General features: G+C 31.6%; 1 protein-coding gene across 1 annotated transcript in view; it reads right to left on the bottom strand.

The window, feature by feature from the left end:
- Positions 1 to 3,916: 3,916 nt before the first annotated feature.
- Positions 3,917 to 26,168, bottom strand: part of LOC129225995 (peroxisomal carnitine O-octanoyltransferase-like) — a 42,044-nt gene continuing 19,792 nt past the window's right edge. The window contains exons 10-17 of the mRNA XM_054860569.1: positions 25,455 to 25,538; positions 21,409 to 21,519; positions 17,455 to 17,585; positions 14,594 to 14,717; positions 14,099 to 14,177; positions 11,537 to 11,630; positions 9,695 to 9,814; positions 3,917 to 6,453 (exon numbers count right to left, since the gene is read on the bottom strand). Coding sequence (XP_054716544.1) covers positions 6,333 to 6,453; positions 9,695 to 9,814; positions 11,537 to 11,630; positions 14,099 to 14,177; positions 14,594 to 14,717; positions 17,455 to 17,585; positions 21,409 to 21,519; positions 25,455 to 25,538 — 864 coding nt within the window. The 3' untranslated portion in view covers positions 3,917 to 6,332. The remainder of the gene's footprint in view (positions 6,454 to 9,694; positions 9,815 to 11,536; positions 11,631 to 14,098; positions 14,178 to 14,593; positions 14,718 to 17,454; positions 17,586 to 21,408; positions 21,520 to 25,454; positions 25,539 to 26,168) is intronic.

Raw genomic sequence — 26,168 nt, 5'->3', positions numbered from 1 at the left:
CCGCCAGCTCAGTCATTTCCAGCCGAGGACTGCAGTTTCGTTCTTATTAGCACTCATCAGCCCGGCATAGGAAAGTGACTGAGCTGGAGATGGAAAATCTCTTAAGGAAGCCAAGAGTGCCAAACAAACTGGTAGCTAATATAAAACTAGCACAGACCAGACGAGTGACCGAAGCAATGGTTCGGTTCAACTCAAAGATTGATGGCAAGGCATGGTATATTCAGTAAATTACCGCCCAGTTTGTTTGGCACTCTTGGCTTCTTTAAGAGGTTTTCCATTTCCAGCTCAGTCACTTTTCTATGCTGTGCTGATGAGTGCTAATAAGCAGGAAACTGCAGTCCTCGGCTGGAAATGACTGAACTGGCGGTGTATTTCATGTATTTCTGCCTTAGCCCTGGCTACTGGGCAGTAATTTACTGAATATCCTAATCATGATTGGCAGAGCATGCATAGCAAAATCTCAGAAAATAATGGATATCTTAATTTTTTTTTCGATGATTAAATATGTTTTATTGGACAATAAAGTAAATGGTGTAAGGACAAAGTTTTGTTTCCTGCTTTTCGAATTTTTTAATTTTTCAAACAATGGCCCTTTTGTTTCTATTTCTCTCTCTCTCTCTCTCTTTTTTTTTTTTTTTTGGTGCAGTAGTCACATGTATTCCCAAACTCAAACGTTTAAAATAATTACCAGATTTCAAGTTTAATTTTAAATGAATCATTTAAAGTTACCTTGGTTCTTGACCAGTAAAGAACGTGTGTCCATACTTTTGTTATTGTTAATACTTTAACACAAAGTGATAAATGTAAAATTTAAGTCAAGATATGAAAAAACATGAACCTACATTTTGGCAACCACTGTTATATAATTTTTAAAGACAAAAATTTCGTTAACTCAAGCGATTTATTAAAATAAATGCTTTAGATTAGTAGTGAAAGTAGAAATTATGTAACGAAATGTAATACTCTTTTTTTTACCCTTTCCACCTTTGCATGATCTTATAAAGTATAACAGGCAAACTTTCCACCTTGTAAGTAAGAAATTTTATAATACTTAGTAATTTTATAATACCTATAATGTTAATGAAATGTCCCAAATAGAAATAAATAATCTCACTTCTAACGAATAAAAAAAGGTTTATTCATATAAAAATATAATAATATACATAACTAAAGAACATTTACAACTAATAAAAGAACAAATAATAACCATAACAATGCACACATAAATGTCACCAGGAGTATAGTTAAAACCATAAACAAACAATAAAATAATTTCAAAACAAAACATGAATTGCATTGATAAAAATATTGCAATGACATATTCCTAGTACAGAACTAAAAATATTAATTTATATAAATGGAAGACTATTTAAAATTATTTGATGCATTACATAAAAACAATAAGACAAACTTAAAAGTATATTTTGCCTTTCTGATTTAATTCTGTAACTTCCAAAATTTTAAATAAATATAAGTTTATATATCAAATACTCAAACATTAAGTAATGATACTTTATCACAGTCTTAAGTGCTTATCTGTAAAAAAAAACATAAAAATTCATGATTTTCAAAAATTACATTTATGTAGCATTGGTACAATCAGGAAAAAATTCTGGCAGTTCTTACTTGTGGGGTCAGTTTGGATAAATGGTAACAAAATTTCGATGCTTTAACTGTCAATTCTCCTTCCATTACATGAGTTGAGAAATAAAAATCTGTGCATTGCATTCAAGATAGAACTCCTTGAAAGTAACTGGGGATGAAGAATTACTCTTAAGGCTATTTACTAGCACAGGGGTTCTCAAACTTTTTCGACTGGCAGCACCCTTTAAAGAATGAGAACTTTCTCATGGCACCCCACTCCATCTCTATTTTTGAAGTAAGTACACCAAATAAGACCACCCTGAGGAAGGCCCCTATAATAGAGGAGCCAAAGCATCCACCATTTTGGAGCAAACTTGATCCAGTGCTTCGCAGCAATAGTATTGCTGCTCATGTTTACATTTCTTTAGCATATGTTAAATTGAGTCAAACGGGAGGTTGTTTGGCTGTTAATTGTCCAAACAGCTCTAAAAAGGGATTTCAGCTCTTCAGATTGCCAGCAGATGCAGAAAGAAAAAAGAAATGGATATTTAATAACCTACGAATTGACTGGCAACCTGGAAATGGAGCTCGCTTGTATGAGGTTAATATCGATTTATTTCTCATTATTTTACTATCATTACATTATAAATGCTCTGCAATCTTTGCTAACATGTTGCAGTGTTCTGCGGAATGTCTTATTCTGTATTTCCCTGTTGTGTGATAAGTACGATTGCTCCATTATGGCGGATGCGTCAGCCTCTCCAGTTATAGGGGCTCTACCCTGAGGTTCATAACCTAGCATCTCACTCATTTATGATTGAATTGGCTCCAGCTTTTGCATGCTCATCAGATGACTCATAAAAACTAAGAAAAAATCAAACAAGTGAAAATTTAAGTTTTAGTTATGTTTTTCAGTAGTTTTAACAAAGAAAGACGATTTAGCCTTATTAGGAACATAAATTAGGTTTCAAGAACAATAAAACACTTTTTCATACTAGTAACCTACAGTGATCCATGTCTAAATGAAACTTACCATAAAATAAGGCCAGAAAGTTTTGACACCACTCTTCTGAAATAACTTTTGTTACCTGGTTTCTAGCAGTTTCTAGCCCAGTTGTTGCTAGAAACTGCTGCACTTTATTATCAGTTAATGTTTTTGATGATGATGAAGCCACAATCCAAAAAATTTTTAATATGTTACATCAATGAGGGGATGACCTTATTGGTGTATATGACCTTATTATGCACCCCCACTCCCCTTAAATATATATTGATAATATGATGGACACTTGGCAGCACCCTTCGTTTCTTTCTACGGCACCCCAGAGTGCCATGGCACTCAGTTTGAGAACCCCTGAACTAGCAGATAAAATCCTGGCCTTCCATTTATCCCAGAGACTACGGACTAAATGGAAAAAGTGATTCCCTTCCCTATAAGGTCGATGTAGACATAAAATGGTGATATACACCAAAACCTGCTTTTGTGCAGTGTTTGATGACATGGGTTTCTAGATTCTTTCCTCTTGTTATACCCCAATCATACTATTAAAAGAATTCAACTGAGCATTTTGTTCATGAATAAGCATTCAAGTTCAAAAAAACATAATAGTTAAATGCTATTTCATGCTTGAGAGTATATAAGCAATTCACAAATGATCACTGTCATTCAGCAACTGTATTCATTCCACCACCAATCAAACAGCTAGCACACAACTTATAGCATTAAGTAATGAACCTGAGTTGCTTCAAATTATATTTATAAAACAAAGTTTAGGGTAAGGCTGCAAAGTAGAAAACATTTTGCTGTCAGCACTTTGTGGCATCCACACCAACTTTCAACAAAAATTATATAGTCGCTATAAGTTTAAAAAAGAAAATTAAAAAAAAAAAAAATATTTTCCTCAAAAAATAGTAAAATGAGTATTTAATATGCACATACCGAAATTATTTATCGTCCACTCACTGACAAAAAATAGCAATTGATTTTTCAAAATATCAAAAGTTATCAGTGAATTTGCACAGTGGAGTATATTTTGTACTGAAAATTTTTATTCACTAAAAAGTTCTCTATATTTAAATATATATATATATATATATATATATATATATATATATATATATATATATATATATATATATATATATATATATATATATATATGGATAAAAATTCAACAATATTCATGCAAATCAGAATGAATAAACATCAAAATAATTTTAGGATTTAATTTCATTCCATTCCAACTTTTTTTTTTTTTTTGAATGAAAATATGAATTTGTGCAAAAGATGGTTTCACCAAATAAAAAGTTGAAGTTGATTAGAAATTAAACGCAAGAAAGCAATTGTTGTCAGTAAATACTATCATTTTTAAAGAAATAATATCGTTTCATTTAGTAAAACTGCACTAGAGAGAGATATGGTATCAGAAGGATTAATAAGGATTATTATTATTACTGTTTTTAAATATCATTTTAACAAAATATTTTATCGTAGTAATATGCATAAAAATAATAATAAATAAGAAGACGCCAAAACTTTAGGTGACACATTATTAATCTGAAAGGAGAAAAAAAAATATTCAAAATATCAACCAATATATGTATTCTAGATTTAGGAGAACAAATGACGTAGGACGCTTAAATTTATGTAAAATAAACCTTTCTTTTACTTGAAAACATCAAGTTTTCCTTCCATGCTTAATGTAACTTTTTCAAGTACAAACTTGACGTTTTAAGGGTAAATTATACTTTATAAATAGATGTTTTCTCCGTTTACATCATCTTATAATTTAAATCATGCAATTTTATGCTTCTTTATTTCCGGCTTTTAGAATCTTTATGTGTTTGATCTGATAGTTTTTTTTCAGATGAATAACAATTCTGTGTTTCATTAAATCAATCATACATATTACACCCCTCCCCCTTTTTTTTTAACATTAAGAACTATTTTCATAAAAATAATTTTTACAAAAAGTATAAAGGTGCGTGTGTATTTATCTACATATGGTAACATCTCTACATAGTATAAAATGAAGTCTCCAAAAAGAGTGTGTGAACGTGCAAAACTCAAAAATAACCCAGCCGATTTTAAATTTTCACAGTATCTTCTTTTTGGCACCGGAAGGGTTTGTTGACTGGTTCGAAAAAAAATTCGATGAGTAGTTCTTTTATTCCAATTTAGGCTCAATTTTCGCATAAATTCCCAAATATGGGGTGAAAAATTACTTGCACATATTAATATTACAAATCGTTGGAAATGGTAGAATTTTCTGTGTTCTACGCAATTTGTTTCAATGCTCTAACTTAATTATGATGGGAGTTATTTGTGTTTTTAGCTCGAATTTTTTTAGGCTTAGCTGAAATTTAGGTACTACTTTCTTCATTAAATCTATCAATAAAAAGTGAAGGAATTTTTCCTGTTCCCCCACAGTTTTCTTTTTGACACCATTGGAAAAGCGATAATTTTTACTACAGATACATCTCCACCTACGGTTGCAAAACTAAGCATCAATCTCAAAAGGTAAAAAGTTAGAAGCCTTTTTAAGTCAAGTTCAAAAAATCTCATTTCCATTTAAGGTATTTAGCCATTTTCTTTTGCATTTTAATTGTTTAAACTTATTTTATTTTGTGTTTCCATGGCTACGCTTTTTAAATCCATCTTTCTCGATGTGATTTCTTAAATGTGTTTTAATATCTGCCCTCATTGTTTGGAAGGGAAATTTTGAATGATGTATTTTTTTTATTTATTTAAGCCTGATTGTTGAATATACGTCACTTGATATAATTTTTAGTTTCAAGGCGGACCAGGCAAAGCCAGGCAACACAGCTAGTTGCTTATAAAACAGAAGAAAAAATAAGTTACTGTAGAACCTACAGCTGGGGAAAGCCTAATGTGGTAGCATGGTGAAGGCTACGCAAATACTTATCGCAGCATTACGCTGCTGCCAGATAAGGTTTTCGCTCAACTATAGATTTTCTCAAGTAAATAAGACCAGCTACTTCCAGAGATACCAAACTTTTCAGTAATCAAGAGTTATGAATTTTTTTGTTAATTCAAAATATGTTAGGTCTCATTACAAAAGTTTTTTTTATAGCACAGGACAGAGACAAAAATAAATAAATACACTGGTAGTATACCATTTGAATTAAAAATTTGAACTTCCTTTCACAAGTAAATACTAATTTCACAATGGGGGATAAGGGGAAAAAAACAAAAGGAATTTTGGTTCACCTGGCAAAGCCTGACATTATCGCTTGGCAACAAGAATTATTACACTATAAACATCTCCTTTCACTTACAAAAAAATATATGAATTTTTGATTGCACATAGTGCCACAAAATGACTTAAAGAAAGTAAAATATGAAACAAACCCATGAATTGTGCGTAAGTGTGCATAAGGTTTCATGCCTCAGGCCTTTCAGAGTTAGAGGGATTTGGGCAAAAATATTTTCAATAATAAATGTCTTGCTCAATTGGAATATGTCTCTTCTTTTTTAAAAAGATTCTAAAAAGAAAATTGATGAGTGCACACTGCACACTCACATCAGTTACATTACCATGAAAATACAATTTTAAAAAACACTACTATTAGAACTTTGTTTACAGTAATAAATCCTAAAGCTTTAAAAGATTGATAATAAAATATAGCTGTATAAGTATGAAGGGAAAAGACATTTCCCAAAAGCTGCATTCAACATTCAAAATTTTAATAGCATTGTTACTGGACTGAGGGGTGATGAATAAAAGTTACAGTTTTGCAGACATTAGCAAATTCTGCATATTCAATAACGATCGTTCAATATGATGATAAAACTTAGCTGCACTAGTTTCAGGACACCGGTTAAAGGCAGATATTGTGAAGGTAAACCTGAAAAATAATAATAATAATAATAATTTTAAGGTTTAGAATTGGAAGGAAAAAAAACATATCAGTTATTTAAAATCTGGTAACAATATACATTAAGACTTTTAAAAAAAATTAATAACCATACAACCTGTTTACACATGTTACATTTCAAGAGATGTTTCAAAATTATATACAATCATTAAAGGAAGGTAAAAAACATTGATTTGCCGCAATCGTTACTAATATGTAAAGAGAGAGAGAAAGTGGATTCTGCATGTTTATATTTTATGGGTAGTCTCTGGAACCACAGCACATATTCAAAAAATTCTTTCAATGTTTGAAAGCTACATTAATGCAGAGTAAAATAGGCTATATATTATCCATATATATATATATATATATATATATATATATATATATATATATTTCTTTTTTTTCCCATCACTCTTTTAAAATTCAGTTTTATGCTTCCTTAAAATCAGAGGCGGCGAGTGGGGCTTAAAAGTGCAGGGAGAAAAGATTTTTTTAGGAAGTTGAAGACTATTTTAGGCTATCTTGAGTGATTGTGTGTGTGTGGGGGGGGCGGCTTCTGATGTCCTCTTGTGTAAATATTTTGGAATTGTAGTATTAAAAATGTTGTTTTTTTGTCAACGTTTGGGGAACGAAAGGAGCTTGTAGGGTTGTCCCTGTAATATTTTTTTTAAAATTAAGTCTAATTACTAATAACAATAATAAAAATGAAAAATTTTGGACTGTCTTTGGTAATGCAAAGATAAGGAAGGCTCTTCCTGGAAAAAAATCTTAAACTGATGTCTTAAAGACGCAAATTAAGGCCATCTTTAACAAACTTAGAGCAAGGGTTTTGGGGTTTGCTCCCAGAAATTTTGAAAAGTTTAAAACGTTTTATAAATGTCTATTAAAATATTATTTCAGACTTCTCTTTTACAGACTTAAGAAGGAACAAAAGGGTCCGGAGATTCACCTAGTTTTTTTTTTTTTTTTTTGAATTGATGAAATCTGAAGAACTCAGTTTAGAACTTCCTCTGGGGACTTCAGAAAAAAATCTCCAAATTTTTTATTTTTAGAAGTCTTAAAAACGCAGTTTTATGCTATTTAGGGGATTCTTTTCCAGAATTTTTCCCTCAAACTGGAGTCTTTGTAATGCAAATTTAGATCATCTTTGAATTTAAAGGAAGGAGGGAGGGAGTGCGCTCGGAGATTTTCTCACGGAAAATTTTCAAAATTGAAGTTTAAAAACTGAAATTTTAAATAATATTTAGTGATATTCAGTAAGTTACCGCCCTATAGCCAGGGCTAAGGCAGAAATACATGAAATACACCGCCAGCTCAGTCAATTCCAGCCGAGGACAGCAGTTTCGTGCTTATTAGCACTCATCAGCCCGGCATAGGAGTGACAGAGCTGGAGGTGGAAAACCCTTAAAGAAGCCTAGAGTGCCAAGCAAACTAGTAGCTAATACAGAATTAGCACTGACCAGACGAGTGACCGAAACAATGGTATACTTGCCTTGCCTTCAATGTTCGAGTTGAACCGAACCATTGTTTCGGTCACTCGTCTGGTCAGTGCTAATTCTATATTAGCTACCAGTTTGTTTGGCACTCTTGGCTTCCTTAAGAGGTTTTCCACCTCCAGCTCTGTCACTCCTATGCCGGGCTGATGAGCACGAAACTGCAGTCCTCGACTGGAATTGACTGAGCTGGCGGTGTATTTCATGAATATTTAGTGATGTTTGGGTAATGTCACCCAGAATGGTTTCAAATTGAGATCTTAATGTTGAGTAAATCTTTGATGATGAAAAAAGTGCACAGACAGTTGCCCTCCCCCCTCCTCCCCCAAATCGCCGCCACTTCTTAAAATCAGCCTTGAAATCGATTTGTTAACTTTAAATATTAACAAATTCTTGCCAAAAACAAAAATTAAATATTATAATTATGGAACTAATTCATTAATATTTAAAGTAAAGAAGTCTATTTCAAGGCTGAACCTAAGCAAGATTAGAACTGTGCATTTTAAAGGAATATTGGAAATTCATAGTTCCAAATTTTAAATCCACAGATCTATGCTTGTTTAAGCTCAGTTTCGAAAATGATTTGTTAATTTGAAATATTAACAAATCAATAAATTCAATTTAGTGAATGAAGCTCTAAACTTTACCATATGATAAAATACAAGCATGCAAACACTCACATCTCATGAGAAGAGATACAAGGTGTGACTTAAAAATTTCAAATCCGTCTCCAAGGTTTCCAAAACATTAAGCAAAATTTCGTGGATAAGGAATGTTTAGGCCTAGTGACTTCTCATCGGACTAACTCTGATAGTAGTCATAAGTAACTACAGTAGAGCCTTGAAAATCCGAGGTAGTTGGGGCTCATGCTACCTTGGATTATTGAAAACTCGAATTATCCGGAAAAATCTTCCAGATTAAAATTTGACCCTTTTCAGATGGAATAAGTAAGAGCACCTTTTACGCCCTCGCTCAAAGAAAAATAAGTATTGCCTTCATGAAAAATTTATCACAGAAGTTTTACTTTTTAATTACCTCTAAACAAAATTTGACTTTATTATTCACGATGTCTGTACATGTATATATTCATGTGTGTAAATTTGTAGGCAATCAAACATGCATTTTGACAGCTCACGAAACCATTTCGATGAGTTTTGTAATTACATCTGTCTGTATCTAAACATTTGGGAATGTATGTAACTCGCATAACACAAAAAGAATGAGTTGTAGAAGGTGTATATGACTTGTGAGGTGTCAAGTCGAGAACCTTCTGTTCTGACTCCAATCAGTTATTCCAAAAGGCATGTTTACATGTTCTTTCTGGCACATTAATGTAAAGTCCATATATCAAGTTATCTCCAAGGCATCTCTTAATACATATTTTGTAGCTGATGAATATTATATGTCACTTAGGGAGTGTTGTTGACACCAACTTCTCAATGTATTTTTTATCATTTGCTGCATGCAATTAAGAATGTTGAACAGTAGCATTTTTTTTTTTTTTTTTCAGATTTTACTGAAAATCTTTTTTTTTTTTTTTGGAACTAAAAATTGTAACTGAAAACATTAAGTAAGGAATGACTGAGTTGGCGGTGTATTTCATGTACATTAAGTAAGTACCTCGAATTAAGCGGAACCTCGAACTTTCAAGATTCAACCGTACTTACATGAAATCGCTAAAAAATTAAAAACATTTTGGACATGTAAAAGTGATAAAAGTGGGGGAAAAGGTTTACCTTTGATTCTCAATATTGTAAAATGTTCCATAGCCATCTTCCTTCATAGGCATTACACAGCCACCAAGAGGAGTAAAACCACAACAACTGGTAGATAATACAAAGTTGCCGCTTCCACCACTAAGCAAAAATAAAATAGAAATAATAAATAAGCATTTCAGCATGAAACTGCTGCAGTTAAGCATCATTATTTTCATTTTAAATCCAATATAAAAGAAAATAAATCTTAAAATAAAGAAATAAGAAATGAGCATTTGTATATGTTAATTTCCTGCCAACATTTTCAGTTCATGGCTTGATATAATTTTTAACAAAGTTAAAGTTTAACTATCAGAGTTTGACATAACATGTCTTCACTAAAGTGATGCTTCTCAACTTTCTCAAACAAATGTACCTGTTTTCATGTACTAAATTTTGCTTTCCCTCAATAAAAATGTTTTATTTATTAAAAGATATTAAGTTATTTAAAGTTTAAATGTTCAATAATGAATAGGTATGATAGACAGAAAATAAGAAATTTTATGTTAACAGCAATTTTATTGCAAAAAATTCAATTATACAAATAAAAAAGTCTTAGTAACTAGTGAAAATACCAAGTGTGTTGAATTTTTAAAAAAAATCATCAATGTTTGGCTCCAGCTAGTGTCAAACACTACCACTAATCATCCTTAACCATTATTTGTTTCTATACTTGTTTTTCAGGTAAGTTAAACTTGAAACACTTTTTACCTACAAATAAACAGCAATAAACCCAAGAAAATACCTTACAACAAGATGGCAATATATTTTTTTAATAGCAGTCCAGAAGTTTATTAACAAAGTATTGCAATACTCATTTCAATTTAGGATCAGAGGATATTATTCAAACTTTTGTCAGAATTAAATTCTACACTGTACCAACATTATTTTATGTACTTTTTGATAGTTTACCACATAACCCATAACAGGTTTTTTGGTACCCTGAACGGTAAATATACTACTAGTTAAGAACCTACTCGAAAGAAAATATAGACTTTCAGTGAAATTTCAGAGGAATGCCAAAATTCAACTACAGAGTATAAAATCTGCCTTATATGTTATTCAAATTCTTTTTAATACTATAGTAGCTTAGTAAAAGAAATAATGATTTATAAATGCTCAGCAAAAAGTCACAGATCTTGATAGCAAATACATGGAAATTAATTTTATTAAACCAGGAAGTCAGTAACTTTAAAGTAAGAAAAAACTTTAATATTGTATTAAATAAAATTCAAAATGATGTTGTACACACAAAATATACCTAACCACTAGCTGTAAAGTATAGATAAATAAAACTCCATTCCTTTACAGGTGCTTATATAAAAATATGAAAAAAAGTTTTAGTTATAATGTGAAAAACCACACTCTCATCAAAATCCCATATCAGTGGCAAAATAACTTTCTGTAATGTAATTAATACATGAAAATTGATTAAAAATGTTTTGCCCTAAAGCATGGCAACAGTGATGAGTATAAGTAGAGCATAGTCAAAGAATAACCGCAAATGGAAATGCTACTGCTACAATTTTCCAACAGTGAAGACGGATGAAGATCAGTTTCACGGTAACTTTAATATAGTTATACGTTTCAATTCCTCTTTAAGATTCGCTTAAACAAATTCATATTTTAACCATCTGGACAACATCAAAATCTTTTCAGACTGAGTCCTCTTACAAAACCCAATTTTAGCTTTTAAAAGAAGTCCAAGTAAAACAAACTGATGTCGAAAGATTTTTTAAAATTACTTTCATATAATGTCCAGATTGTTAAGCAGTATTTAAAAAAAAATATCAGGCAATAAAACTGAAAATAAAGCGGTCATACCTTTTAATCCATGCTGGATCTGTAAACAGTTCAGGCACTGGCATTTCTTCTTCTACTGATATCATATATAGGCCTAGTAAATGACGATCACATCCTAATTGAAAAAATAAATAGCTCAATTTAAGCATAAATATGTCTATTTTATAATTTTATAAACCTTGATTTTCTATTTTAAAAAATCTGTTCAAATTTCCAAAAAGATTACTGCATTTCTGGTCTGCGATTTTGTACCCATAAAGATGTGTAGGCAAATTCATTTCTTTTAGCAAAATGCATGCCATTGGTTCAAATTATTGCTTTACATTATTTTTATTAACTACAAAAATGATGATCAGCAACAGTCTCAGAGCTCAGCTAATTCAATTGAACAATCTTAAAACTATTCACCACACTATAAGTAATCATACAATAAGAAGCCTGTAGATCTTGTTTACATTGATTTTCAAAAAGCTTTCAATAAGGTACCACATGCTGCTCTATTTAGCAAATTAGTTGATATAGGAATAGGAGGGAAATTTTTCATTTGCGTAAAAAACTGGCTGACCGGAAGGAAACAAAGGGTAGTTGTAAGAGGAAATTATTCTAAATGGAGCGAGGTTTTAAGCGGGGTTCCTCAGGGATCAATGTTAGGGCTTGTTTTGTTCATTGTTTTTATGAACGATATTCATAAAAATATTTCTGGGAACATGAATTGTTTGGCTGGTGATGACAAAGTTATGGGGATTGTATAAAATGAAGAACAAGCAAATCAGTTGCAACAAGATCTATATCATATTACGGAGTGGGCTGATAAATCGGGTATGGGTGTTAATGTTGGGGAAATGTCAAGTGCTACATTTTGGGCATGGAAATAAGTGTACAAGTTATTATTTGCAAGGGTCAGTCATTAGTCAAGCAGAAAAAGTTACAGATCTGGGCGTCTTAAGTCAGGATTTAAAGTTTAGTCAACAGTGTAGCATAGCTAATAACAAAGCAAATAATATGCCTGGGTTTATCAATAGATCTATTTCAAACAAATTTAAAGGAGTTCTTCTGCCCTTATATAGAAGTTTGGTGAAACCTCATTTTGAGTATGCTGTTCAGTTTTGGTCTCCTTATCTTAAGAAAGATATTAATATATTGGAATGGGTTCAAAGGCGGGCTACAAGGCTAATAAATGGACTTTCTCATTTAGAATACGATTTCAGGCTTAGAAGACTAAAAATGTACAGTCTTGAGCAAAGAAGAGACTGAGGGGACATGATTCAGTTGTTTAAATTTATTAAAATGAAAGAAGTTACAGGGCTAAAGTTTAGTACTGAAAACAGGACAAGGGGTCATTGTTTTAAGCTATTTAAATCTCAGGCTAACATGGATATTAGGAAAAATTATTATTTTAGCAGGGTAGTGAAACCTTGGAGCAGCTTACCGGAAGAGGTGGTAATGAGCAAGGGAGTAGATAGTTTTAAGAGGGCCATTGATCTTCACTGGGGGTTGTAAATTGACTAGGACCAGCCTAGCTGGGCCCAGAGCCTGTTACTGGTCGTCACTTTTGTATTTGTATTTAACAACTAGCTTCAGCGGCGACTCGAGTGAAGGACGATAAGCGGTGTAAACATTTTGGGCCCCTTAAAAGAAGTTGCAAGGTAATATTTATTAAATATTAACAAATTAATTTTGAAACAACAGATAGAAATTACCAAATTGTATTTAAAATTTTATTTATGGACTCTATATAAAAACTAGCTTGGGCTTTAAATGCATTTTGATATTTTGCGTATTAGTCCAACTTTCTTGACTGATAGATTTGATGCAGGATAAAAAATGTAAACTTAAAACCAAAAAAGTCTACTAGTGGTTCATAAATTTCATTGTCACATAAATTTAGAAATAATAAATTGTGTGTACACGTACCTACGTCAAGACCATGCATGAGCAAAAACATGTTTTTTCAGTTTCAGTTTGCAAAAACCAACCCTAAACATATTCGTGCTTTAGATGCTATTTGAATTTTAGCGCCCGGTGGTATCACCGAGCCGCACATAGCCCCTTGTCTGTGTACCGTTAGGCCAGCCAATGAATGGCTTCCATAAACTATTCTAAACAATGACTCCAGGCTTAACAATTTTGCCATCAATGTTTCCCACTTTCATAAAATTTAACAGTTCATTTGGATACATCAGGTCTCTAAAAACTAGAATCATAATCAAAATTCAAAAAGTTTGCTTTTTAACCTACTAACCCTTGTTTGAAACTTTTCCAATAAAGTAATATATTTCTTAGGATAAGGAGATCAAAACTGAACAGCATATCCTAAATGAGTAGGAAATTCTAGTCTGTCTGTATAACAGCAGAACTTCTTTAGAATCACTTACGGAAGAAACGTTGATAAAAGAAACATTGTCAGCTTTATTACTTGCTACGCTGCACTGCTAACTTGCACTGACTTATTTAATCAAGCAGATCAATAACTTTTTGTATTGATGATAATGGATCATTGAGTGCTAAATAGAACAATTAACACTTTCTAAAACTGTTTTTATATTCCATTTATGAAAAGAAAAGGGGAGATGGTAGTCTTACCATGATTTTCAGTACAATCTTTCATTAAAGATTTGAATTTGTCAGCTGCTTTGTGCATCAAAATCAGCTTCTCTTGGGGCTAAAAATTGAAGTGTAGCAAAAATTAAATTCACATATTGCATTAATACTTGATGCAAGCTTATCAAAAACATTCTTTTAACACAGTAAATGCAGATTTTATAAGGAAAAACACATCACACAGGGTTTTCAAAAAGAAGATATGTACCAAACTGCATTTCACATTTTGGTTTTGTCCACCAATAATAAGAATAATTTAATAACACTATAAAATTTAAAAGCTACATTTCAAATTTTACATACAAAATCATTATAAGGCACAGTGAGTTATTTTTCCTATCTAGTTTACAACATCATATTAAAGGAAGTCTTCAAATTAATTACAATTTTGTTCCTCAAACATAATGGTTTATTTGTTGATAGCACTCAAAAATAATTTCATTATGTTTACTCTTATTAAGATAGCCAAAAACTTACAGCAGCTGTATCAGCAATCATAGCTTTAACCCATTCCACAACTTCTGGAAAACATGATCTCATTGTTTCTGTCCTTCCATGATAGAACTGGCGAGTAGAAGCAGTAACATATGTAGCAGCAGGTCTACAAGTAGAAAGAATATCTTAGTTTAGACTGTTTTTACAATGATTGAAGAAGGTATTTAGGACAAACGAATGTACTGATGAAATCAAGAAGATATATCACTAATGAATAGCAGTGGTACAGTCTTGGGAGGGGTATTACAGTCAAAACTCCTTTCAGGTCACCAACACATTAATTTTTTCTTATATATAAAGGGGGGAGGGGATACAGTATTTAAACTTTTCAAAACGGGGCAGGTTTGGACAAAATATCTTACTGCTTACTGAGCAGCAAAAAATCACATATTACTTTCCAATTGTTAAACATACAAGTAATAATTTGTAGTGAACACCCTTACTAGCATAGCAGGGCTAAAATGGTCTTAATAAAACATAAAAGGGGCTCATGGTCATTCAGCACTTTCAACGCTGCACTGATACTTTTCGGGGAGACTTGGAGAGAGGAAGCCCACCACACCAGATTTTCTGTGGCTCCTTTACAGTTCTCATAGAAAGATCGAAGGCATTATTAGATTGCATTTGACTAAGTGACCCTACTGACTTATCTTCATTTTGACATATGAGGCAGTGAGAAGCAAAGGGACGCAAGTCGACTATTTTAAGTTTCGAGTCAAACACGTTTAAAAATTAGATCCTAGGTAGGCTTTCATTGAAATTTTTTTCTAAATCATGCTGTACAGCAGCACCTACCAGGGCTACTAGTACAATCTCTTGCCCCAAGACAGAGGAGAGGTTCATTCAGTAAAATTACCGCCCATTAGTCAGGGCTAAAGCAGAAATACATGAAATACATAGCTAAGCCATTTCCAGCCGAAGACTGCAGTTTTGTGTTTATTAGCACTCATCAGCCCAGCATAATTGAATATACCATGCCTTGCCATCAATCTTCGAGTTGAACCGAACCTTTGTTTTGGTCACTCGTGTGGTCTGTGCTAATTCTATTTTAGCTACCAGTTGGTTTGGCACTCTTGGCTTCCTTAATAGGTTTTCCATCTCCAGCTCAGTCACTTTCCTATGCTGGGCAGATGAGTGCTAATAAGCACGAAAATGCAGTCCTCGGCTGCAAATGACTGAGCTGGGGGTGTATTTCATGCGGAGGAGAGGTTCACCTACCATTTGTGCTAGTTATCTCCAAATTTTTAATTTTGCCACTTGCATCCCTTTGCTTCTCACTATCTCATATATGAATAATGGGAGAATTTTAGCAGCTAATTAAATGAAATAAATCTTTTTACTTAAGACTCATGATATCCTTCCCTTGGATTTAGAATTTCCATGCAGTGATTTTGAAAAAGCTAAAGTGTCATAGTATGTTCATCACACATTGATGTGTCCATATCTGAAGAGCAGGTTTTAAATGATCTTGGAGACCCAGGAAGAAATGAAAATAAAATTAAAATAAAGGTAATTATAAATACATTGCATTTTCCCCAAATTCACCTCCCAATTCTACACCTCAAAATTACTGTGGAATAAACATAAATTATCAATTATTTTTTAGCAAGTAACATAAATGCGTAATTACAATGCCATAGAAACGGTTTGATTAAATATATTCAAAGATTTTTGCATAGGAAATGAGTGAGAAAAAAAGCAACAATTTTGGATATACGTGCTAGATTTTTTTCTAGCTGTCCATCTGATGTCTAGTAAGATGCTTTTACACTAAAATGTAAATAACGGTAATTAAGATAAAAAGAATGTTAATCATTTTAAAAGGATGACAAAGAAAGATCATAAATACGGAACCATCAGTCTATTCTTGTTGTATTACAAGACATTTATAAAATCACTGCAAAATCAAAAAACTTTTGGTTCAAATAAGCCAAATATAATGTTTATCATATTCGGAAGTAATTTTAGACAACAAAATCTTTTATGTAAGCACGTACATTTAAAGAAAATTTTAAATTTTGTAACAAAAAAACGTTCACTATGGGAATGCTGGGGACCACAACCTTTCCTGATTTCCAAAATTTGGATCCTGACACAAAATTGTCACTTTTTTCTGATTTCGCTAATGTAGCGCTAAATTTCTTTTATATTTTGATCAATCTGAATGAAAGTCTACTTCATAATGCTAAAGCATAATTTGGAGACAATTTGCTGTGGCATATAGTCTGCAGATGTTGCTTTATATTACGCAATGTGCTGATCGATACAATAAATAAATCAATTTTTTGCAAAAAATAATTTTGTACTTTCATTCAATAGGCTTTACGTTGAATGCTTATGACAAGAAAAAAAGAAGCATCGTTAACAGAAAGTGGGTGTTAAAAGATTGGCACAATTACAGCAAAACGCTCGTTTACCCATAACACATGGCACCGAAAAAACGTTTTTAAAAATAGGTTGAACAGAAAGTAGTTTTAACAAATAAATGTTGAATGTTAACGATTTTGTGCTTTTAAAACTGGAAAAAATGGGGGGGGGAATCTTTTCTCGATTTTTTTTTTAATTTAAAGAAGAAAATTCCGGTTTCTGGGTTTCAGGATTTGGGGATTCAAAATTTAGGGTCTCATACTGTACTAGTAAACTAGAGTTTAGCCCACTTGATGGAATAACCAATCTGCCAAGAAAAGTTATTCTAATAAAGACATTTCATTATTTGAGACCAAACTGACAAATTACAAAGATTTAATACATTGAAAATGTATTACATTAAGCAGGATTTTTTTAAACCGATATTCCAATGAGCAGGCTCGATTGTAATTTTCCTGAGCTTCAAACATACTTACTTTCCATGCATGGTGTAGTATGCTAACTGAAGGGCGAATTGAGCGTATGTTTCTGGATGAAAATTGTAAGGCTTCAAAAATGTTTTTCCATACTGGGTAAAACTTTGACAAAAAACATCAGTGTCATCAACCTAGACATAGAAAAAAAGTCAATATTTAATCAGTTCAGTTATTAAAAATAAATGTAACTATTTACATAACATTTGGCATAGTTACTACACAGACTGGCAGAATAAAGCACAATGATGGAACTGATGTCTAAGGGGCCCTCCTACAAAATGTTTTAAAAGGCTCTTGTCAAAAAGAAGGTACAGTAAAACCTGTAAAGTTGACCACCCTTGTAAGTTGACCACCTGTCTATGTTGACCGCTTTTGTCAGGAACGGAATTAGTCCTATCTCATATAATGCAGGAAAACCTCTGTAACTTGACCACCTCTCTATCTTGACCACTAATGTTCGCCAAATTTGGTTTGGAGTACTGTAAAAAACTCTTTGTAAGTTGACCACTTGGTTTATTTTTTTTTTACTTTCTTCAGCAAATTATTTTATTTTATTATTTATTTATTTATTATTATTTTTTTTTCATAGCTTTCCAAGAATGTTTTTAATGCTTTGATGACAGAACAGCATTTTACTAACTAAACAGCAGAATAAAGCTTAATACTGCTCTTTATTCTCCAAACTTGTTTTTCATTTGTTGTTCTATTTGAGATTGCTTTTTGTACTCTGTTCAATGAAAATAGGTGTCAGTAGAAAAGTTCAGTCTTTCCTTTCGGTTGCAATATGTTGTGACAACACAGGAATTGTGCTAAAAAGAGATCTTGTACATTTTGATTCCGCTGCAACAAAATATGTAGGCCCTCTCCCTAGTGACCAGCAGTGTCTATTAGTAAAGTAAATAAGTCTTAGTGCTAGTTTTTTTTTTTTTCTGTTTTTTCTTCAATTTCTAGGGCCGTTAGCCCCTTTAAGGACGCAGGCCTATCGCACTGCGGGTACGCAGATCTGGGCTTGCTAATGAGTAAAGTTACATGTTTCTGGTGCAAGGGATAAGAGATAGGATATTTTGATTTTGCCTTTATGAACTGGGAGAGTCGAGCTTGTTGCTCTTTGTGCTATAAGTTTTACATAAAAAGGCTTCAAAAAGAAAGTTAGCTGAACTTGAGATTGATAAAAAGTATGAAATATTAAAATTAACTGAAAATGGAAAAAGCCAGAGAACATTAGCTGGCATATATGGAATTTCTAAAACTAAAGTGTGTAATATAGTTATGAACAAGGAAAAACTAACAAAATTATTTGAATAGCATTTTTAATTATTGTTTCCCTTTCAATAATGTTAAACAATGAAAGTGGAGCTGAACAGAAAGAGTAAGGGTGAATTCCTCAAAAAATGAGTACATGGTGCAAGAAATGACCAAAAAAAAAAAAAAAAAAAAGTAAAATAAAATAAATTATTACCGCCCTTTATAAGTTGACCACCTGTCTAAGTTGACCGCCAAAGTACTGCACCGCAAATGGTCAACTTACACAGGTTTCACTGTAATACTAAATTTTCAATCTTCTAACAGTCTGTCTGGGGCCTTTTGTAGCAAAGTAATAATAATCAAAAGAACAAAAATTGCCACAATACACATAACAAATGAATTTAAGCAGTATAATTATTTACAACATTTTTAAAAACTTGATTTGCTTTCCTTCCCGGAGATTTTTATATTTTATTTTATTTTATTTTATTTATTTATTTTTTTTAAAGGAAAGGAAAAGCACATTCCAACACATTTTGATTCCAATTCATGCCATGCTTATTTGGCCATATTAAAGCTACAAAATGCTTATTTCATTTCAAAGTTTCGAAGTGGGAATTTCAATATTTTTTCTTTTGCTTATTAAGTGCGCCTTAATAAAAAAAATATTAAATGCTAAAGAGGAAAAAAAATTACTTTTTTTTAAAGTCAATACTTAGATTTGAATTGAATGATAGTTAATATGAATCATGTACTGTGTTACATTCAACATGCAACAGTTTTGTTAGATTTTTTTTTCAGTAAAATTTAATTTATTTTTTTATTAATGGATAAAAGTCTTACTTTTCAATATCAGTTTTTAGGAAAATAAATATATGTATGTCACAGCAAAATTACAGTAGAAATTAAATTTCATTTTCAAGAGATTTAAAATTTTAACTCAATTAAAAAAAATAGGGAAAGAAAGCTAGAAACTTTATGTTAAGATTTCATCTGAAAAGTATATTCAGCAATAGATGAAAAGGTTGAGAAGAAACCCTAGATTAACAATTGCAAAATGAAGTTACCAATTGATAAAGATATCAAAATAATCATGAAAGGAAAAGCATAATTCCTGCTGTAAATGTACACATATTGCCAAAATTTTTATTTATTTTTGCATTGATTATTAATTTTTCAGTTTTATTTATTCTTTTGCTATTAGATTTTACTTGTAAAATTGAACATGGATTTGGAGTAAATGCAATGATATTAGCACTAAAGGTATAAAGTTACAAATAAAACATAATGTCAAAACATAATTCAAAATGTTTTAAAGTGTAAATACAAGGATTTTTTAAAAAATCATTCTCATTTACTTTAAACTAATATTACTAACTATTCTGTTTGTAATAAACATGTATTTTTGTACTAAATGTATCCAAATATTAAATTGGAGATAGCTTTTTCTCTTTTATAAATATAGCTTTTCTACTTGACAATTATATAAAAAAGTTGTTTGTTTAAAAGCATTCAAAGTACGCAAAATAATGATTGAAAATTTGATAAAAAGTACATCATTTGAAGAGTCACTTATTCATAGCTATTGGTTCCTTAAAATGGATACAAAAAAAATTTCCTTAAATAGATTCTAAAACTTTAGCAACAGCTAAAACTTCCAAAATTAAGAAACACTTGAGACATAGATTTACTTCCATTTTCCCCCAATAATATATATATATATATATTACCGTTAAAGTATGAAATCGGTTATTTTATAAAATACCTAGTTATTTCATGGAATAACTGATCGTGTCCGTTAAAGTGTAAAACTCTCTTTGCCAAAATAATAAAATCCTAAATTTACGTTAACAAACGCAAATATGTTTTTCCAAATGCTAGTGGTATACCCACCATGGCTTTGTCCGTGGGAAAAAAAAAAAAACAGTAAAAAGACTAGTTAGTTGGTCACCTTTACAGGTAGGCTGTATATATGTTACCGTTAAAGTATGAAATCCGTTATTTTATAGAATACTTATTTCATGGAATAACTGATCGTGTCCGTTAAAGTGTAAAGCTCTCTTGTATTTCATGGTTTAACTAGTTATTTCATAGAATAACGATCTGCAGCCCATTAAAGTGTAAAATAATCTATATCATTTATCTTCCACCCCTGTGTTACCCCCAAAATGTTTGTGTAAAACCCAGTGTGTCAACAAAAAATGCTTTTGTTTTAGAAATAATGTTCTTTGTAATTCCAAACGTCACTTTAGTAATCCTTGTTGTAACAAATGATTTTGTGGTATGTTTCCATTTATTCCCTGCATAAATTGGATAGATTACTTCTTTTTCATATTAACTGTCTATCATTTGTTTATTTATAGAATACCTAGTTATTTCACTTAAGATAAATTGTTTATTTTACACTTTAACTGTCTCTCATTAGTTTATTTATAGAATACCTAGTTATTTCATAGAGTAACTAGTTAAAGATGCAAGTTAATAACATATTACACAATTTAACGAACACGATCAGTTATTTCATGGAATAACTAGGTATTAAATAACTGATCGTGTCCGTTAAATTGTGTAATATGTTATTAACTTGCATCTTTAACTAGTTATTCTATGAAATAACTAGGTATTCCATAAAATAACTGCATTATATACTTTAACGGTAACATATACATAAAAAATAATAACATGTATATTTATGGCAAAATAACTGACCATCATCTTATACATATTTTTAGCTTCTTGAATAGCATTCTCAATGTGGTCATCCAAGTGAAATTGAAGTCTTCTTGGGGGCAAAATGTCCCTTTCAACATTTTGAGTTCCCTGGAAAAGAAATAATACAGTTAGAACAAAACAAAGCAACATTTTAAAAGTACATTTTGCTTGCTTGTTTACTTTTTCAACACTTATAATGAACTATGTACAGCTCTTTATTTGTGTCCAAGTTTTTCTTTTTTAATGGTTATTCAATTTTGGGTTCAAGTAAGTACAGTTGGCTCTCTGTTTAACGACGCTCTATTTAAAGACTTTCTTTATTTAACGATGGCTTTACATGGTCCCAGATAGTCCACTATAGTGTTAAAAGCATTCTATTTAAGGACGCTTTCTACTTAAGGACGATTTTTTGTAGTCCCTTGAAAGTTATAAACAGAGAGCCAACTGTATCAGAATGAATTCTCACAAAATACCGAAACAGGGCAAATGAGAGGCTGTGCCAGCCTTATCGGAAACTAAAGGCCTAGCTCAGAATTGGACAAGCATAAATGTTATGGGTGGGGAGGGGGGACAAACTATCAGTTACTGGATTGAAAGTAAATGAGTATTGAACTATCTTTATCAGAATTGAGTGATAATGTGGTAGCTTTTTTGATGACTTAACACTTTCAATCACACAAGTGTTTTGAAAGGATAAAATACATAGAAGCATGAAAAATTATAATTTTTGGTAAATATCACAAAAAAAAAACAACAACAAGGAATCAAAAACTAACTCAATATTTAAAACTTTTCTAAGAACTTTAATGCAGACTTATGAAATGGAGGAGCATATATCAGTTCATCTCCTCTCCACAATAGCTTCTTTTTAAATATTGGATTCGACAAAAACTTGAGAGGATTTACACCAGGACATATCTTTTCCATGTTTCATTTTTTAATATGAACAACTTTTCACTGAATAAACAATTAAGAAAAACATTACTAGACATTCCAAGGAAAATGAATCATACATTCTAGGGAAAATGAATCATATGTTCTAATCAAACAGGTGAATTTGAGCCCAGCATACTAGATCAAAAAGAATGTTTTAAATAGAACATGAAGAAAAGGATTTGTATGGCAATTTTTAAAGAGATCAAAAACATTTAACAATAACATTTTGCAGTGTATACAAAAGAAGTTTAATTTTTTATCTAAAAAACAATAACAAAGTATTGTAATAATTTTGAAAATATTTTTACAGTTTCAATTGCTTTTAGATTTTATTCAACACTGTCCTGATATCAAAATTTTTATCCTTCTTTTTTTAACTTCAAAACAAAAAGGGAAAACTAAGGCAAGAAAGAAACAGAGATGATATACACAATTAAATGTCCTGTATTTTCCCCTACAAACCTGTACGATCAAGTACTAAATTGTTTTGATAAATCTTTTAATAAGTTAATAGTGATTTTAAATGTTATGTATTTTTTCTGGCACATAATTACGCACTATTAAAAAAAAAAAAAAAGAAAAAAGAAATGCCATTTACTCTTAAGTCACACATAGAGTTTTCATTGGGATAGAAATCAAATTTACTATCTCATAAAGTAGTTTTTCTTTTTTTTCCCCTAAACACATATGTTTCAAAACCAGAATTTACTTTAAACAATGATTATCTATGCTCATATTCAGACGACCAGAATTCAGATTAAAATATTTATGGATGGAACACACAAGTATGCGGTTCAGGTCCTGATTTCCTGGAAAAATTGTTTCCCTTTCAACGGTGGCGATTAAGGATTCATCTATTTCTTATTGGCATTCTGATACTTGAAAATTTACTAACTCATCCCATATATATATATATATATATATATATATATATATATATATATATATATATATATATATATATATATATATATATATATATACTGAAATAAAAGAAAAATGGTTCAGTTTTGAAATATAAGTAATTGTCTATTTTACAACGATTTCCGAACTGTTTTTTTCCCCACTAAACCTGTTCCATATTCATAAGCCAGTAATAAATAAAACCTTCTCCCGAAAATTAGTAAGTAATTGGAGATAATCCTTTACTGGTATAGTCTCATTTTAACCTTTTACCTGCCGATGTTCCCAAATGGGAACATTTTTTTGTGATTTTTTTTAGTAACCTAGTTATTTGTTTAGACTTGTCATATTTTCTGAAATGACACATAACAGTATGAATTTATTTTAAGTGTTCTTAATTTTTAAAGTACGTTTAACCTTTATCTTGAAATTAAAGTCAAATTTACTGAATTTCTGAACTTAGAATTTGTCTAAGTTTTTTTGTATCTGCTTTTAAAGAAAAAGATGAAAGAAATATTTTATTGGCGTTATTTAGTAGCCAGAGGGCATATATTTTATTTCAACTTAACAAAATATTTCCAATTATTATTTCTTGCGAGTTATTTCCATAAGAACCGACACGTTCCCATTTGGGAACATCGGCGTTTAGAGTATAGTATTTGAGGGGGATTTTAGTCAATTGCGGAATTTGAGTGTGATTCCTCTTTATTTCAAATATTTTGTTGTAGAAGATCTGTTTTGTGTTGAATATGCGTGCTCGGTTCTTTCATTCACGAACATACATTTTTTATCAATCAGCTTGCCCTTCACACCACTATTCTATTGTAAATATGACCTTCACACCCGCCTTCATGCATTCTCTCTATTATAAGTAAAACGCGTTTTTGGGGTTGGAATTCTTGTTTCCTACCCTACTCACTTTCTGTGAATTGTATGTGTTTCATACTTTTAAAATGTATCTCGTGACTGACGGGTAGATAAAGATAAGGGCCTTTTATGAACATAGAACAGTCTCATTTCATCATTTCATTTCTCGGCTCACGTGCCTTCTGTTTCTTTTAGCGAGTCTCATACGTACCAATGATTTTGTTTTTAGACTCAGAATGATGTAGTTTTAATCTATTTAGTGTTTTTAAACTATCATTCCGTATAAACAGCAATCTAGAGATGCCTCGCAAGTTTTTAACGTTAGAAGCTGCGTTAGATTATTTCCACAGCTTATCCAACAGCGAACTTAATGACGAACACGAGCATGATCTTTGTATTTTGCTGCCTGATAAACACGCGAGTCTGAGTGATGAAGAACACATAAACGATGAAGCCTTAAATGAAGTTTATCCTAAAGATGTCTGTGGCCATGTTGACTTGATGCTTAGCAATGAAGATACAGGTTCAAATAGTTCAGATGATCAGCTTCACAATTCAGGATATCAAAAGGGAAACACAACCTCATGCTCGACTCCAAAAGCAAAGAAGCGGAAACAAGAACCCTATCCCAGGTGGGGAAAATATGCTAAGTTGGAAGAAAATCTTCCGGGGAAAAAACTCGAAAAATTGACTGAAAAATTCCCCGAGCTTCAGGCAATGGATCTCCTGCAGTTATTTTTCAAAATACTTCCTCTGGATTATATGCAACATCTAGCTGATATCATATTAACTCTCAGTGAAGGTGTCAAGCAGACCTGAACCTAAATCACATCTTCCTGTTCTGAATTTAAAAACAGATAACCATTATCTTGTCCCCTTCGCTCAGAGACGATGTACGGTTTGTCAGAAGAACGTGCGAAAACGGGCATTGAATGTGAAACAAGACTCCGCTCATCTTGCTTCCCCCAATACCATGGACAATAAGGAAGAAAAAGTGTCATTCAGAAGAGAAAAGTATAATAGCATATAAAATAAACAAAAATATTCATATTTTTTCATCCATTTCGAAGTAATAAAGTTTCGAGATCAATCCTCCCGTTTACTTCATTCCAAACGCCGATGTTCCCAAATGGGAACATCCTGAAATTCCTATTTAAAAAATTTTTTTCGCCAAAACATGTTTAGGTTAGCTATACTAGAGGTAAATTGAGACATTTAAGCAAAAAATTAAGAGTAAAAATTAAAAATTTGAATTACGGCGTTTAAAAGGTTAAGTCTGATAAATTTTTGGCAATCGAATTTATATACTGAAGGTCGTATAACATTTTATTACTTACTTTCCATACTCCACCACATTCAACCAGAGAAGAATAGACAAAGTGGCCTCCAACAACAGGTACCAGACCATCAAATGGGGTATGCTACAAACATAAATTTATATTTCAGAAAAGTCAATATTTATAATTTAAGCAGCAAGTTGCTGCTCTTAAGAAATGGCTAAAGCAGAACCACATGCAATATAGAAAAAGCCTGATCAAGAGACTAAAAAAAAACATTCACACATCATCTGTATGTCACGTTGGCAAGGATTTTTTCTCCCTAAACCAGTTTTCGGTTTACCTTGCCCTGCATGTCAGCAAGCCATAGTGTACGGAACCCATCAACGTGACGAAAAGTTAGATATTTGATGTCCAACCAGTTCGGAGTCGCTTTTTATTGGTCTCCACAAGATGAGCACTCTCTCTCTCTATTGGTTCAGAGTACTGTCATGTGTTTTTGTGCGCCTGCAGTATATGAATGCTTCTCCTTTTTCGGGAAACTTACCTCTGTCTGCTTAACATGGCGAAGGTGACGTACGGGCAATTAGTTTTAATTACTTTAAATTAGTGATGTTCCGGATATCCGTATCCCTGGATATCCGAGGTAAAAGAAAGATCTGTATCCGTATCCGTTACTTTTTCGACGAATCTTAACCGGAACATTTCTATTCTAAAATTTTTTAAATATTTGAATAAAAACTCTTAAATTCCGTTTAAATTAGATTTTGTTCC

This window comes from Uloborus diversus, chromosome 7 (genome assembly GCF_026930045.1).
Source record: "Uloborus diversus isolate 005 chromosome 7, Udiv.v.3.1, whole genome shotgun sequence".
Lineage (NCBI taxonomy): Eukaryota > Metazoa > Arthropoda > Arachnida > Araneae > Uloboridae > Uloborus > Uloborus diversus.
The sequence above is the reverse complement of the archived record's forward strand: the minus strand, read 5'-3'. Positions and strand labels throughout refer to the sequence as shown.